Source organism: Cherax quadricarinatus, chromosome 53 (assembly GCF_038502225.1).
Source record: "Cherax quadricarinatus isolate ZL_2023a chromosome 53, ASM3850222v1, whole genome shotgun sequence".
NCBI lineage: Eukaryota > Metazoa > Arthropoda > Malacostraca > Decapoda > Parastacidae > Cherax > Cherax quadricarinatus.
Genome location: NC_091344.1, coordinates 22,889,040 through 22,906,302, shown reverse-complemented (window position 1 = coordinate 22,906,302; position 17,263 = coordinate 22,889,040). Strand labels below are relative to the sequence as shown.

Sequence of the window (17,263 nt, the reverse complement as noted above, 5' to 3'; positions counted from 1 at the left end):
TCAGTCTGATTACCTCGTCCTTGACTGTTGTTTTCCTCCTGATGTGGCTGTACAACAGCTTCGGGTCAGTCTTTACTTTTGATGCTATGTCATTTTCATATTGTCTCTGAGTCTCCCTTCTTATCTGTGCATATTCGTTTCTGGCTCTTCGGCTGATTTCTTTATTTTCCTGAGTTCTCTGTCTTCTGTACCTTTTCCATTCTCTAGTACACCTAGTTTTTGCCTCCCTACACCTTTGGGTGAACCAAGGACTCGTTCTGTTCTTCCCATTATTTCTGTTTCCCTTGGGAACAAACCTCTCCTCTGCCTCCTTGCATTTTGTTGCTACATAGTCCATCATTTCTTGTACTGGTTTTCCTGTCAGTTCCCTCTCCCACTGAATGTCTTGAAGGAAGTTCCTCATGCCTGAGTAGTTCCCCCTTTTGTAGTTTGGTTTTTCCCAGCCTATTCCTGCTACTCTCTCCACTTGGAGCTCAACTATGTAGTCGAAGCACAGAACCACATGATCACTAGCTCCCAGGGGCCTTTCATACATGATACCCTCGATGTCCGAACTACTCATGGTGAATACAAGGTCCAGCCTTGCTGGTTCATCCTCTCCTCTCTCTCTGGTAGTGTATCTAACATGTTGATGCATGAGGTTTTCCAGTACCACATCCATCATCTTGGCTCTCCATGTTTCGGGACCCCCATGGGGCTCCAGGTTTTCCCAGTCAATCTCCTTGTGGTTGAAATCACCCATAACTAGTAACTTTGCTCCCCCCATGTGTGCTCTCCTGGCCACCTCGGCTAGTGTGTCGATCATTGCTCTGTTGCTCTCATCGTATTCTTCTCTTGGCCTCCTGCAGTTCTGTGGTGGGTTGTACATTACTGCAATTATCACCTTATGTCCCTCAGACTGGATTGTTCCTACTAAGTAGTCCCTTTCGCCCGTGCCATCCATTCCTTCCATTTTCTCAAAACCCCACTGGTGTGTGTGTGTGTGTGTGTGTGTACTCACCTAATTGTACTCGCCTAATTGTGGTTGCGGGAGTCAAGACTCAGCTCCTGGCCCCGCCTCTTTACTGGTCGCTACTAGGCCACTCTTCCTGCTCAATGGGCTTTTGTCATATCTCTTCTTAAAGCCATGTATGGATCCTGCCTCCACTACATCACTTCCCAGACTATTCCACTTCCTGACACCTGTGTGACTGAAGAAATACTTCCTAATATCCCTGTGATTCATCTGAGTCTTCAACTTCCAACTGTGACCCCTTGTTGCTATGTCCCATCTCGAACATCCTGTCCACCTTGTCGATTCCTCACAGTATTTTATATGTCGTTATCATATCCCTATCTCTCCTGTCCTCCAGTGTCTTCAAGTCGATTTCCTTTAACCTCTCCTCGTAAGACATTCCCCTTTGCTCTGGGACTAGTCTTGTTGCAAACCTTTGCACTTTCTCTAGTTTCTTTACGTGCTTGGCTAGGTGTGGGTTCCAAACTGGTGCTGCATACTCCAATATGGGCCTAATGTGCACAGTGTACAGTGTCCTAAATGATTCTTTATTAAAATGTCGGAATGCTGTTCTTAAGTTTGATAGGCGCCCATATGCTGCAGCAGTTATTTGGTTGATTTGTGCCTCAGAAGATGTGCCCAGTGTTATGCTCACCCCTTTTCCTTGAGTGAGGTTTGTAGTCTCTGGCCCCCTAGACTGTACTCTGTCTGCAGTCTTCTTTGCCTTTCCCTAGTCTTCATGACTTTGCACTTGATGGGGTTGAACTCCAGGAGCCAGTTTCTGGACCAGTCCTGCAGCCTGTCCAGATCCCTTTGTAGTTTTGCCTGGTCCTCAACCGATTGAATTCTTCTCATCCACTTCACTTAATCTGCAAACAGGGACACCTCTGAATGTATTCCTTCCGTCATCTAGTTCACAAATACCAGGAACAGTACCGGTCCTAGGTCTGACCCCTGTGGGACCCCGCTCGTCACAGGTGCCCACTCTGACACCTCGCCACGTACCATGACTCGCTGTTGTCTTCCTGACAAGTATTCCCTGATCCATTGCAGCGCCTTCCCTGTTATCCCTGCCTTGTCCTCCAGCTTTTACACTACTCTCTTGTGTGGGACTGTATCAAAAGACTTCTTACAGTCCAAGAAAATGCAATCTACCCACCCCTCTCTCTCTTATTTTACTGCTGTCACCCTGTCATGGAGCTTCAGAAGGTTTTTGACACAGGATTTCCCATCCCTGAAACCGTGCTGGCTGTCGTTGATGAACTCAATCCTTTCTAGGTGCTCCACCACTCCTGTGTACTCACCTTGTTGTGGTTATGGGGGTCGAGTCACAGTTCGTGTGTGTGTGTGTGTTTTACTAACTTTTTAATGAACAAAATATCAAAAGTATTATTCTTTTGTTTTAATTTCCTGTAGTTCTGGTTCAAAATTGCACATTTATTCTGGCCTGAGAATTTTTCCATAGCTGAATGAACAGCTTTAAGTCCAGCGATTAGCGGCAGGAGGATCGAGTCTCTACCACCATTCTTTGCCCTCAGTAATCCGTATATACGGATCAATGGTTAACTGAGAGCAAACACTCAGTCCTTTATGACTGGCTGAGAGAGAAGTGACTGATTGCTGACCGACTGAAAATCAGCAGACTGAATGTAAAAATTGTTTTCAGTCCTTCATTGACTGACTGTAGTAGATTTTGTTTATCCAGTGCTGATTGGTTGATAGAGAAGACACACCTGCCTTTTAATAATTGCTGATTGGTTGACAGAAAATATTTTCAGATGTTTTCTCCTTCTCTGACTGGCTGAGAGAACGTCAGAATGTTTCCTGCATCACTGATTGGTTGAGAGAAATTAAGTAATTATCTCTGATTCATCTCTGATTGGACGAGACAACAAGATGCAAGTTTTTAAATCACCAATGATTAGCTAAAAGAAATTTACGAGTTGCGATGATTTACCACTGACTGCATAAAAAACTCAAAATGTAAAAAAAAAAAAAAAAAAAAAAAAAAAAAAAAAAAAAAAAAAAAATCCATAGCCAGAGATGAACACAAGTTCTGAACTATAATTACTGTAACTTGCTCCCCTTTATCACACCTCTTAACCAACAACCGAAAATTATATATAAACAATAAGAGTAATACAATTTTCATCAAATGTCGAGTTCTTTGAAGTGGTGTATAAGTTTTTTTTAAAGTTTGTTTGTTATTCTTCAGCCTAATGTCAAGAGAAAGTGTGGGTGTGTCCAGCGGTAGAGTCGACAAAGCTCTCTGGTTGTACTGGTGCATTAATGATCTTCTCAGCAGTGGGATCAAGTGTATGTTTGAAGATGATGGCCTGAGCATCATCCTTTGTTTCTTTTGAATGGTTGGAAAACTGGCCAGTAGCGTGTCAGGATTCTATTCCATGGTGTGTATCTAAGTGTTTGTCGCTGCCATTGCCACTCACAAGACCTGAAAAGTGAAAAAAAAATGTATAATATTTAAATCTAACCAAAATAACTCGGTTTGTTACAAAGTACCTTTTTCTTTGATCTCTCAGTGAACGATATAGCTCTGGTTTAATGGCATATCCACCCATGGTAACTTATAATAGTAACAAGTATACCTGGAGAGGGTTTTGGGGGTCAACGCCCCCACGGCCCAGTCTGTGACCAAGACCATAAGTACTAAAGGTTCTAAGTTATTTAATAAATTTGTAGTAATCTTTTGATAGAAGGTAACTATGCCATAATGAAATCATTATAAAACTCTAAAGGAGCCATTGAATGGACTATCATGTGGTCAAGATCCAGGTTAGATAAGTTTTCTCCCAGATGAATAAACTAACAAAGCTTCTACACCCTGGTTATTACCTCTTACATCTCTGTCATTTCTCGGCTCTTTCTCATAGTTGATCTCTGGTTCTTGGTGTAAAGCAGACAAGCCCGAGACACCCTTCTTTTGGTGGTGGTGGTGATGCTGTGGTGGCGAGGAAGACGTATCCAGTACACCTCTGTGTTGTTGAAGATGGTGGTGCAGTGGTGGCGATGGGGATATATCTGATACACCTCTCTGTTGGTGATTATGGTGGTGGTGGACCTTCTCCATCAAGCTGCCACAAGGAAGGGACGAGCTCTCCACCCGTAGAACATCTACATCTGAGGTAGAAATGGGACAATTATTTCTCTGACTTGGAGATTAAAAATGTCATTTATTTAAAGATTAGAAGTACACAGAATAATTTATTTTATGGATGAAATGTTATTTCATGTGCATGTATGACTGTATCTCATACATATAGTGACAAACTCAAGAATGTTTAAATCTGTAAGATTCTTTCTGTGGGAGGATAAAAGTTAAGAGGAGACTGAGGAAGAGGAGAGGGAATAACAAGTGAAATAATGATGGAAGGAGAGAAAGGGAGAGAGGAGTCTTTCAGTACCTGCTATGTTAGGGTTTTTGGTCCAGGGAGGTTGACCCTTGTCTCCAGGTGGGTTCATCAGCTGCAGTTCCAGCAGGTTGGGTGTGTGGCTGCAGGGGGATGCTACCTGCTTCTTGCAGGTGACGCTGGTGGTGCTTCCCTTGGCATCATCGTTGGCATCGCCAGTGTTCTTCCGCAGTGCCGAGCGACGATGGTGGTGTTGGTGGAGCAGGAAGGCGCATATTAACACTGTAACTGACACCAAATTTTTGTAATCTTCAGTATTCAACTTTCTCTTAACTTACATTTTTCCTCTTCTTCCTACATTTTTTTAAATCTTCAGACATTTGTTCATGGCCAACAGCACATTTGCTATATTCTTGTAAGACTCTGATTAATTTGTTAGAGCTAACAAGAAATACTTATTATTAATTGTTTAAATTTCAATAGTTTCTGTTTTGGTTACTATCCCTCTGGTGGCTTCATAAACCCCTTTAATGTTCAGGATCACCAGAGTGCAATGGTAGAGTGTGGCCCATCAGTTATTACATTGACTGGGATGAGCTACTTCCATAATGGCTATATATACAGCACTTAGAGAATAGTAGAGAAAATAATCATTAACTGTGTTTAGTCTTAGGTAGTTTGTAAGTATTAGTATTAGTCTGCCCAAAATGTACAACATCCTGGTGGCTTTTTGTGTTTAACACTAGTTTATTACATGTAAAGTATATTTTTTTATACTTCACAAGTAAATAAAATGCTGTTTTTTTACAATTCCTCGGATCAAGAGCCCTTAACCAAATGGAACCCCATTTAAAAGGATATTTTATTTTACTTATAAAAGGGTTGGTAAAAGAGGGATGAGGAATGATTGGTGGAATGATGAGGTGAAAACAGCATTGAGAAGTTTACATCATTCTATTTACATCATAAACGTGATACAGGGTGAACTATATGGAGATGATGATGTTAAATAAAACACCATACTCACAAAAGAGAAATGTGCAGAAGACAACCAATGTAACGAGAATTCCTAGAGGTAGTTTAAGTGTAGTGTCAGTAGCATCTGGTAGATGACAGTGCTGTCCACTGAAACCCGCTGAACATACGCAGGCATACCCTACCATAGAAAATAATAGAAGATTACCATTTCTGTAAATATAAGGGGAATCAGTGTCTAGCTATCGAAAGTTTAGCCTTATTCCTAATCAATTTCTTAAACCATGCTAGTCCCAAGCCAATCATAATGCAAAGCCAATTGCAGTCCTTGACTAATCTTTACTCAGTCTAATCCGAATTTCAGGATAATCTTTACTCCAGGCCGATGACATCCCCGAGACGATCCTAATCCCAGGCTAATAATATTCCAGATTAAATTCAACGCCAAGCAATTCTAATCTTGTTGTTATAAATTAAATCTAAGCCATAACATATACCACTTCTAAGGAATTTTTAACAAACTCAGTCCTTATTGCAATCTTATCATATCCAGAACAATCCTAACTTTACTCAAACATAATATAGACTGTCGCTAAAATTTCACTTATCTGAAAAATTGTGTCAAATCGTGATAACAATTGGAAATACAAATGAAGATTTTACTATAATTATGTTACAAATTTTGGAATTTCTAGGATTGCTTAGAATTATTCATTCTGCACATGCTAGAATTGTTTGAAATCTTGTTTAAATGTGTATTATAAACAAATTTTCTCGTACTGAAGGCTTACCTGGGCGTGTATTGAGGCAGGTACCTCCATTGAGACAAGGTTGCCACATACAGTAGTCTAGCTCTCTGCATGTGGTTCCACCTTCTAAAACACGTCCCTCACCACATCTGCACCCACCAAAAAAATCCATACGTTAGTTCGTCAGGTTTGGAGCCTGTCGACTGCAAGAGGGTCATTAAGGCTGTGATCACCTGTGCATTAAAATCAAGAATACTTTAATCACTAAAACTGGAATTAAACTCTCGGTAAAGAATAAAAAGGCACCATACCATGACTGGAATAATATACAATTAAACTGCACAGAGGAGAGAGGAGCTTGTAACGACGTTTTGGTCAGCCTTGGACCATTTGCAAAGTCACATTTGTGTATTAAACCCTCAGTGCATAAAAAGTTACACATCTCTCTAAGTATATGCAACATTTGCTTTACTTAACATAAGAACATAAGACAGGAAGAACACTGCAACAGGTCTACTGACCCATGCGGAGCAGGTCCATGTCCCCCCCCGGATTAGCCCAATGACCCACCTAGTCAGGTCACTTCCACTCAAGGAAGGAGCACGGCACCAGACCCAGCAGCACAAGCTAGTCAGGTACAACTCACACCCACCCACACCCACTCATGTACTTATCTAACCTATTTTTAAAACTACACAACGTTTTAGCCTGAATAACTGTACTCGGGAGTTTGTTCCACTCATCCACAACTCTATTACCAAACCAGTGCTTTCCTATATCCTTCCTGAATCTGAATTTTTCCAACTTAAAACCATTGTTGCGAGTCCTGTCTTGGCTGGAAATTTTCAGCACGCTATTTACATCCCCTTTATTTATTCCTGTTTTCCATTTATGTATAAATGGAAAACAAGTCTTGAATTATACTGTCAGTTGATTATTAACACACATTATTCTTTCAGCAACGCAGTAACCTGTGGATCATTCAGTGCCATGAGTAGTGGAGTCTCGAGCCTCTGTCTGAGGAGTGCCAGGTAGTCAAACTACCCAGCTGTTTTGACCTATTCGTGGTGTATGGGATTTGACTTACTACGAGAGTGTGGGCAAGGATGGGCTTGAACTCATGGCAGTCCTAAAATTATCAGGCCACTCATATACCCATTGACCCATGCTGGCCTCGTGAGATTAATCCAATCAGATGTATTTATATATACCACAGGAAGGCTAATAGAGACCACCACTGTGACCGTAACTGAAGCTTTTTAACTGGCGAATTCTACACAGACATGGGTGTGGTGTAGCTCAAGTATTCTCAGATCTGTTATCAGGAATCAGGATATCGTAATAACATACCTGGAGTATGTGATGAATGGTTTGAAAAACCGACAAGTTGAAGATTGAGACACTTATGCAGCATATGGGAATCTTTATTCAGGAAACGTTTCGCCACACAGTGGCTTCATCAGTCCAATACAAAGAGGAAGGCGTAAGGAGAGGAGGAGAATGAGGTAATCAGTCCCTCAACCTGGAGTCGAAGTGTTCAGTCCATCATTCTACAAGATTGATGGACTGAACACTTCGACTCCAGGTTGAGGGACTGATTACCTCATTCTCCTCCTCTCCTTACGCCTTCCTCTTTGTATTGGACTGATGAAGCCACTGTGTGGCGAAACGTTTCCTGAATAAAGATTCCCATATGCTGCATAAGTGTCTCAATCTTCATACCTGGAGTATGCCTGGAGAGAGTTTCGGGAGTCGATGCCCCTGTGCCCTGGTCTGTGACCTGAACAGGTGATTTGCTTGCAAACATATTACGATTTCGTGAGTCGAGGTAACAATTATTTATCTGTGAGGGAATTTAGGGATGTTCTGCAGGAGTATGAACAGAGTAATATCTATGAAGTGATTCAGGAAATGAACTGAGGAAGGCTAACAGCTTTTAAGCTGTAAATTAGACAGTGTAAACAGTACAGACCCACAGTGGTAGGACCTCCAGGTGTCCACACAGGAAAGGGGTGCCCTACAGGAGATATTAGCACAGGCAGAGGGACCAACACATCCTCGCTCCACGCCCTTGAAGACGCTAGCTTGACCCCAGGCTGTGCTGTTGACTGCAGGCGGTAACGGCACCCTCCTCCCGGAGATCCGCAGGTCGTCAATGCATCCTGAAGAAGAGGTTGTAGCTTTTATGTACCTGATTTTACACAGGTGACAAACTTCACTTAAAATTACTTTCAAGGGAATAATATCTCCTATTATTATTATTATTATTATTATTATTATTATTATTATTATTATTATTATTATTATTATTTTTTTATTGCTATTATTATTGCAAGGAAATGCTAAACACACACGAGTCATTCAGTGTAGCATTAATTCGGGAGAGTAGCGTTAATTCATTATGTCCAAATATTACCTCACAGTTCAGTATCTTACCGTCAAAGAAATCTCCGTGGATCCTGAAGACACTGACATCGAGAAACTCTGGTGTACCTCCAATGTGAACACCTTCCTGCTTGTCCACCTGCAGTAGCTGTTGTTGCTGCTGCTGCCCTTCCAGCACCATGGAAGCATTGTATAGCTCATTATCACCGTCATCCACAGTTAGGAGACTCACAGTACCATACCTGGGAAAGGATGAGAGTGATCAGTATCATAGTGGTTCATGTAGTGTGATAATGTCCTGTGATATGTTGACTCCTACAGTATGAGAGGGCTCTCTCTGTGTGTATCAGTCCCTGTGTCTTTCTGCCTCTCTCTCTATCTGTCTATCTCTGTCCCTCTCACACACTGGATGAACAGGAAGGCAATCAAGAATACATAAACATCTTGGCACAGGTGTTTTGTTCATGAAAAGGAACAGAGTTAAATAATTATTTGTGTTGCTGTTGGAAGATTACTATACAAATTTGCAGTTGACATTGCAGATAATGTTGCCTGCAGACTTTACCTAAATAAGAAAGCCTGTCGCCTCTCTACTGTAATCAATACAGCCTAGTAGTATACAGGATTCACACATATGGAGCCTCTGGTTTGAGTCCTGTCAAATTTAACATGAATTTAGTAATGCATATAAAGTACAAAAAGGCACAGTACTGTGACTGGAACAATGCTACAATAACCCTTGTAGTAGTAATGTATATGATCAGAATGGCTTTTGTCTTAGAAAATACTACATGTGGATTATTTATGTATGCTCTTTCTCAGTCAATGTTGTGTTTTTTTGTGTTGGATATGCTGAAATATATCAGATCTGCTCAAATTCTGCTATAGTTCATCATATCTAAGGTAACAGTCACAATATTGACTGGGTGGAAACAACGAGTGGAAACAGTGGTGTTAAGAACAAATGCCTTACCTGACAGCTGCGAGGTAGTGCCATCGACCATCTGAGAGGCTGGCCCTGGAGAGGCAGAGAGAAGAGAGAGATGGCTGTGTATGAACCATCTGCAGTAACACACACAGATGTCCCTCAACCAGCTGCAGCGACCAGCTCTCTCTCCCATGTTGTGAAGATAGCATGACCAGCTGCCCACTCCTCCTCCATGTCCTGAACCTGCAACAGCGTACACCTGTACATAATTAGTTGCAGGGAGAGTGTTACAGGTAAGACAGAGTTACAGGAGGGAAAGTCAGCTACTTAACAACATGGTTACGGTGGCAAGTTAACCAAACTCCACAGACTTTACACAATAATCAAACTTTATTTGAACCCGCACTTTATGCATCTGAGGCAGGTGTGCCGTCTTGGAGTGTTATATATATATATATATATATATATATATATATATATATATATATATATATATATATATATATATATATATATATATATATATATATATATATATATATATATCAAGAAAGGCTGACTCTGAAACATAATTTTGTTAATATTAATAAGGGCCAGCCTGACTTTTGTTAAGATTTATGAGCTCCTTCACAGCTAGAAAACTATATAATCTCTCCATTAACATTTTTTGGTTCTACTACCTGCTCTTGTTAAGACTGATCATCCTACTGGAGTGATAATTATCACAATTACGGGTTAAATTACTACCGTAGTTACAGTTTAAATCACCGAACTTGAGCAAAAAATATTGTAGTTAGGGTTCAAATCATTCTATTTGAGCAATAACCATAAAAAAAAAATTACCTAAACAGAAGGTACCACAGTTTACTTGCCTGAGAGAGATGGATGTCGTGTAGCCCAGAGGGGTGAAGGAGAGTGCCAGCTTTATGTAACTGTTGAGAAGGAAGGTTGTTGGTGTGGTCGGGGTGCCACACCCTGGCCCTGACCACCCTGCCTGGCACCCGCACCTCAATGACCCTGGAGATCCCTGGCATCTGTGGGCGACATATCTCAGTGAGTCGATTACTGGGGTGCTGCCTCCTGTCTTGTAAACACTGTCTACTTGTCTATCGTTTTGTGAATTAGATCGCTAAACATAATGATGGCACAGAGGATTGGAAAGCTGAAAGCTACTGTCCATTGTTTCTGATCCCTTGATTTCTAGCTCTTTAACCTTTGATACCTTGATTTCTGACCCTTTAATGTCTGATCTCTTGATTTCTGACCCTTTGACCTTTGGTCTCTTGATTTCTTATCCTCTGACCTCGGGTCTCTTTATTTCTGACTCCTTGATCTGTGGTCTTGATATTTTGACCTCTTGCCTTCTGATTCCTGACCTGTGATGCTCTGGCCTCTGTCTCCTTGACACTAATACACAGGTGATCTTGGCCATTCACCTGCCATGGAGGAGACAGTGGGGTCACATAGTTACTCACCTGCCATGGAGGTCATTTACCTGCCGTGAAAGCCACCCAAGGCCACTTACCTGCCGTGGAGGCCACAGTGGAGGCCGCTGGAGCGACAATTTGAGGCAGGACACCCGGGAAAACTCCTCCTACTCAACACACCGACACCCAGGTCCACTAGCTGAGAAAAAGTGATATTAATACCTAAAAAAAAAAGATATAAAAATGAAAATTTATTAACAACCTAATTTTTGTGAATTAATCGGTTAATAAAAGTGAAAAAAATGACTTAGAAGTGTAAATTAATTATTTTTTAATGAATCAGTTAATAAAATAAAAAAATATCAATAACTAGAAATATATATACAGTGAAACCTCGTTTCTCGGCTGTAGCCCGTTCCAGACGGTCGACCTAAATTCGAAACGGCCTAAATTCGAAGCAATATTTCCCATAAGAATTAATGTAAATACAATTGTTAATCTGCTCCAGACACCCAAAAATATTAACAAAAAATACATTTTTTAAAGGCTAACTATAGTTTTATGTACACAAAACAATGAGAACTAAATAAAATAAATAAATGAACATTTAAATCCCTATTACATGCCTTTATTGAAGACTCTTGTTGGCTTATGGAAGACAGGGGAGGAGGAGAGAGGGAAGACTGATTATATTTTGGAAGGGGAATCCCCATCCACAAAGACTTCAAGTATTAAAGCCCTCTCTGGGACTTTGATAAGCATGTCTTTCATAGGATTGTGTCATGGCAGTGCCATTTCCTCCTGCATGATATAGGTCCTCTTTGGAAATTTTTTCTGAGAAAATCGAGTTTATTTCAGCGTTTTTCGTACTGCAATAGTGATCTAGTGTAGTTAGCCTCTCCAAAACTCCGTTTTCTGTTATACCTCAGAAGGGAAAGGATGGGAAGCTATGGTCAGAGGGATAATTACCTTACCTCGGGAGTAACGGCGACCGCTCGCCATATAATGACATATTTTATTCATTCTAGAGTATATACCATGTTTCTGTGTTGTTTATATTGTTTATTATGTCATATTAGATCAATTGTGATAGATAAATAAGCTGTAGTGTAATACTGAATAATATTCTGTCGCCTGAATAATAATGAATAATAATATTGAATAATATTCTGTCGAGATCCGCATGCAACTGCCTTGCCTTTTCACATATGATCTTCTCTGAAAAAATGATCGACACCATGCCTAACCCTTCTAGGGTAGGGTAGGTGCCTGAGCCCGAGCCTTTAGCTCATAAGACTGCCATTCCCATTAGCCCCCTTGTGGCGGGGATGGCAGACCAGAGAGGCCTACCTTGTGGCTAGGCCTGGGGACAGTTGGTCCCAAAGATGAGGAGGTACTTGTGCCTCCTCCCATGGGAGACTTAGGCCTCAGACATTCCCTAAAGAGGGAGCCAAGGCCGGGCCACCACTTGGAAAAGGCCCGGGCCGGGAAAATACCGGCTAATCTTTAATAATAACTTTAATAATCTGAAACAATATCTTCCGCTAATTGTTTTTCCCTCATCTACAGCAACAACAACTTCTCAACATCATTTGTTTGTGATCTCTTTTTCGTTTACATGTTTACCCCTTTCGCCACATCAGCTCCCTTTCTTTGCCAGGATAGAAGTGATTGTTGATTTGTTTTTGCCATACATCCTGGCAAGTTCCAGTACCCACACACCACTCTCATATTTTTCTATTACTTCCTTCTTAAATTCCATCATGTTTCTCACTTTCTTTACCAAAGGAACTTTCTTGGGGCCCATGGTAACTTATTTCACAGTCGTGCTTAATAAAAAACCATCATAAACAATAGATTTTAAGGAAATGTTTGGACAAATGTGCGAAGCATATGCTCACTCACTGACAAAGGGAGACTGACTCACCTACGTGCAGCATCCTGGCTGGAGGTGGGCTGACACATTTGATACGGCCGATATACGAGGCAACGGCCGAAATATGAAGCAAATTTTCCACTGAAAAACTGGCCTAAATGCGAATCGGTTGATAAATGCAGTGGCCGAAAATGAGGTTCCACTGTATATATATATATATATATATATATATATATATATATATATATATATATATATATATATATATATATATATATATATATATGCAATAAGATCACAGTAAACAGGTGATTTTAAAATATGCAAAACGACCAATGTGAAATAGTGAAATTCCAAGCGCTTTCGTGACTACTTACATAGTTCCTTGACAATGTGAGTAGTCACGAAAGCACTTGGAATTTCACTACTCTTTCACAGTGGTTGTTTTGCATATAGTATATATATATATATATATATATATATATATATATATATATATATATATATACTGGGGTGTATGCCTCTCAGCATATATATATGGCAGGTGTATGTCTCTCAGAGTATACAGGGGGACCCTGCTTATACAGCAGGTTAGGGTCTGGGCTTCTGATGAAAAGCACAAATCACTGTAAAGTGAAACAGCTTTTTCATGTTTGCACTATCACATATTATGTGAGCAATAAAGCTAAGGCTAAAAAAAATGCATGTACAGTACACACATTACTTGCCTTAAAATATTTTTGCCCTTAGCCTTTTAAGAATGGTGAATATATTTATTGTAAGAAGTCTGAATGAATGAAGAATGGGTATAATTGAAGACCGCTGCATTAGTGAAACACTGCAAAGTGAAGTGCTGTAAACCGGGGCCCTCCAGTATATACTGTGAGTTTACTTTTATCCCTATTTTAGGTATTAAAGCATTTTTATCTGATGATAAGCTCATTGTCCAGTCTTAATGATCATGATGTAGTCGCTAGGCTTTAAACTCCATTAGCCAACTATATAGATAATGTATTAGGTAAGAAGTCCCAATCCTTGCATCATTATTATTATTATTATTATTATTATTATTATTATTATTATTATTATTATTATTATTGTTATATGATAAGGAAGCACTAAATTAGTAGGGGTCATACAGAGACTGATGAATGCTAAGAAATTATTTTAATCCGAGGAATTGGAGAATAGCTAAAATTCCTTTGATCAAGAGCCCTTCCACCCTCACCTGGCCATTGACTCTGAGATTCCTTATACACCCCTGGAGGTGTGAAGTGTTTAGATGCACCTGCCCGCCCACCTGAAGCGGGCCGCCCGTGTTGAGGATGCGGGCAGTCCCAGGTAGGGTGGAGGAGGCCCGGCAGGTGGGCGGAGTGGAGTGATCGTGGGCGGTTGTGAGGGGTGTCTCGATGCTGCCGCCCGAGCACAGGTCCACGATTAATTCCACCTGCTGGAGAATTGGAGGAGAAGCAAAAGAAAACAGAGGACACAGACAAGTTGGTTTAAGTCCTTCACCAAAATCAGAATCCTTTACAAACCCTTTCTAACTGTATCAGAACTAGATCCATTTTATAAGCTATTTGATAGTTTATCTCATTAATTAATTTTTGCATACTTTTGTTTTGCATAGAGAAGAATATAAAAGGCAGAGTTCTTGGGCAACAGAGCCTTTGAATATTCACTTTATAAAAAAAGGAAAAATGCTATTAATAAATGAACTACAAATTAGAAACAAAGATGAACTATATTCTGGTTCGTCTAGGACTGTCTAAGACGGATTTAAACACAGTTCAAGAGTCTAGGACGGATATGAGCACCATTCAAGAGCCAAGGTATCTTAAACTTTTCATTTAAAACTTCTGGGATACTTGTGAACTGTTCCAGTCATGGTAGTGCGAGTTTTATTGTTTTTTACGAGATCAGATACTTTGAAGGCTCTCACCTTATCCTTCCATAAGATGTCGATCCTGTGCCAGGCGTTATCGGCAAGGGAGTATGAGGCGCTGAGGGTAAGGGTGACGAGGCCGTCACCAAGATCTAACACTAGGGAGGGGCGTCCCTGTCGCAGCTCCAGCAGTAGAAGATCCCTGATGGAGACCGTCCCTGACCCTGGGTTCCCCTGCTGTACCTGGTCTGCTCCAGAGTAGAGCAGAGTGGCTGACTTGTCCTTAGTCAGGATCTCAAGGCTCACATGGACCTCTGTACAGGGTGGAATAGGGGAAACCCACGCCCATCCACCTACTTGGGGCATACCGTTCTCGAAGCTCTCAGTGTTTTGGGTAGGTCCACCGCCTTCGAAATGGCGTATGAGGATTTTACAACGCAAGCCCCAGGTACCATGAGGACACACACACCTGTGCAGATAACAATGAAATAAGCTACACAGGATAATACAGTGAAATCAGTGCGTCATCGAGGACTGTCTAGTTTTCACTGGGGTCCTTTAATCTCCCTCACGATGCGACCCATAACACCCTACTAACACCCAAGCACCTACTTACTGCTAGGTGAACAGGAGCAGTAGGTGTAAGGAAACATGCCCAGCTTTTCCACCCGTGACATAGATCGAACCACAGAGATTCAGTATACGAGCTGAGTGCGCTATCAATCAAGCCACAGGGTACTTCAACTAACCTACAAATTAACTGTGGAAATTAAACGAGGTTCCAGCCTGTCTTAAACCGTTTTAAGTCGTTTGTTGATAATGGCCCAGGATGGACCGAAACATCTCCCAATTTCATCTCTAACCGGTGGGTTAGTTATGGGTAAAGATTTCAAAATATCTATCATGGCTGAAGATTTGTGATTCGGAATTACAAACCGTATCATTCAGTTATCGTGCGGATCTATTTCACCTACCTTGTGCCTGTGGAGGTTGGAACACACCTTCCGCCGTTGAGGCAGGTGTGTGGTGTACAGAAGTGACCGACAGCAGGTGTGGCGTCACCACAGCCACACCCACCACGGAGGGTGACTCTGGGACCCACTACAGCTGAAGTGTTGGCATCGACGATGTTAAACCCACCGTTCAGGCTCACCCAACACCCACCCACGCACCTTCCGGCCTCGTTGGGGATGGCAGCGTCATGGGTGGCCTCGTCATGGGCGGCCTCGTCGCAGTTGCTCACGCCCACCTCTCTTATGGTGACACCTATTGCTTTGCTCAACTGAGCAAGAAGAGTAAGTGGTTAAGTCTAAATACCTGTTAGTCATAAATGTACTGTGTTCAGCTGACGATAATTACAACTCTTTTATCTAGAAATTACATTTCTAGATGTTTCGCTCCTTCCTGGACATATTATCAAGTCTCTTGATATATAAGAACATAAGAAGGAACACTGCAGCAGGCCTACTGACCTATGCGGGGCAGGTCCAATTCTCCTGCCGTCTTAAACCAACACCCTAACCTAGTCAGGTCAGGTCACATTCACTTAAGGAAGGAGTACACGGCATCTGACCTAATAGCACAAGCTAGTCAGGTCCAACTCACACCCACCCACACCCACTCATGTATTTATCTGGCCTATTTTTAAAACTACACTAAATGTTTATCATGAAAAACATAACGAAGAGAAGAGCAAAATTATCGTAAATTATAGATCGTAATAGACTTTTTAAATGGATGTGCTGTACACATCCCATCAAGGAGGGTCTCTGTGGAATACGATTTAACAGCATTACATCATGCTGTCAGAGGTAATGAATCCTGTTACTCATGAAATCGTAATGACACGATTGCAAACAAACCATACCCCGGGTGGGGTTAGAACCGGCGATCAGTCATAAAACCCCCAGACCGACGCATCGGTCTGAGGGGTTTATGACTCTCTGATCGCGGGTTTTAACCCCGTGGTATGGTTTAATGCTGTCACATATATTGTCAGCATTGCATCATGCTGTCAACTATAATAAATCTTTTAAGAGTTATATTCTCATTAATGTGTTAAAGCATAGTTTGTAGGTCAATGTTCACCTACACTCACTTTACACAATCATTATTATTATTTTCAGAAATATTAATTAATTAACGTTCCATGGTTAAAAAAATTATTTATAGATTCTGTACCGAACACTGTATTGTATTAAAATATTTTATTTTTTACTACTGTTTACTTAATAATAATAATAATAATAATAATAATAATAATAATAATAATAATAATAATAATAATAATAATAATAATATTGTCCGAAATGCACTGCTTGTTAGTGGCTTTATTTTGTGCTCAAAAATATGTATACCTGTATACTACAGAAAATAAATTTATTATTATTATTATTATTATTATTATTATTATTATTATTATTATTTTTAAGAGGTAGCCACGTCTTACCTGACGTTTGCGATGCAGTAATACGTGACCAAAGTTTGCAATACCGGAAGACGATAACCAGACGCGGGTTGTGGGCGTGGGCGTGGGCGTGGTGTGTTGACCCAGCGGCTGCACCGACACCGCCCGTACACCCACATCCGCCCCCACCTCCGCCCACGACCTCACCGCCCACACCAGACGCGTCAGTATAGAGCCTCCATCCTGTAGAAAAAATTATTGTTATTATT

At 41.0% G+C, this 17,263-nt stretch overlaps 1 protein-coding gene across 1 annotated transcript in view; it reads right to left on the bottom strand.

The window, feature by feature from the left end:
* Positions 1 to 2,978: 2,978 nt before the first annotated feature.
* LOC128692211 (putative neural-cadherin 2) overlaps positions 2,979 to 17,263 on the bottom strand; it is a 185,699-nt gene continuing 171,414 nt past the window's right edge. Inside the window, exons 16-29 of the mRNA XM_070096469.1 lie at positions 17,037 to 17,237; positions 15,562 to 15,869; positions 14,645 to 15,056; positions 13,931 to 14,152; positions 10,925 to 11,025; positions 10,272 to 10,433; positions 9,445 to 9,642; positions 8,523 to 8,713; positions 8,059 to 8,248; positions 6,129 to 6,235; positions 5,390 to 5,518; positions 4,417 to 4,644; positions 3,848 to 4,132; positions 2,979 to 3,446 (exon numbers count right to left, since the gene is read on the bottom strand). Coding sequence (XP_069952570.1) covers positions 3,385 to 3,446; positions 3,848 to 4,132; positions 4,417 to 4,644; positions 5,390 to 5,518; positions 6,129 to 6,235; positions 8,059 to 8,248; positions 8,523 to 8,713; positions 9,445 to 9,642; positions 10,272 to 10,433; positions 10,925 to 11,025; positions 13,931 to 14,152; positions 14,645 to 15,056; positions 15,562 to 15,869; positions 17,037 to 17,237 — 2,796 coding nt within the window. The 3' untranslated portion in view covers positions 2,979 to 3,384. The remainder of the gene's footprint in view (positions 3,447 to 3,847; positions 4,133 to 4,416; positions 4,645 to 5,389; positions 5,519 to 6,128; positions 6,236 to 8,058; positions 8,249 to 8,522; positions 8,714 to 9,444; positions 9,643 to 10,271; positions 10,434 to 10,924; positions 11,026 to 13,930; positions 14,153 to 14,644; positions 15,057 to 15,561; positions 15,870 to 17,036; positions 17,238 to 17,263) is intronic.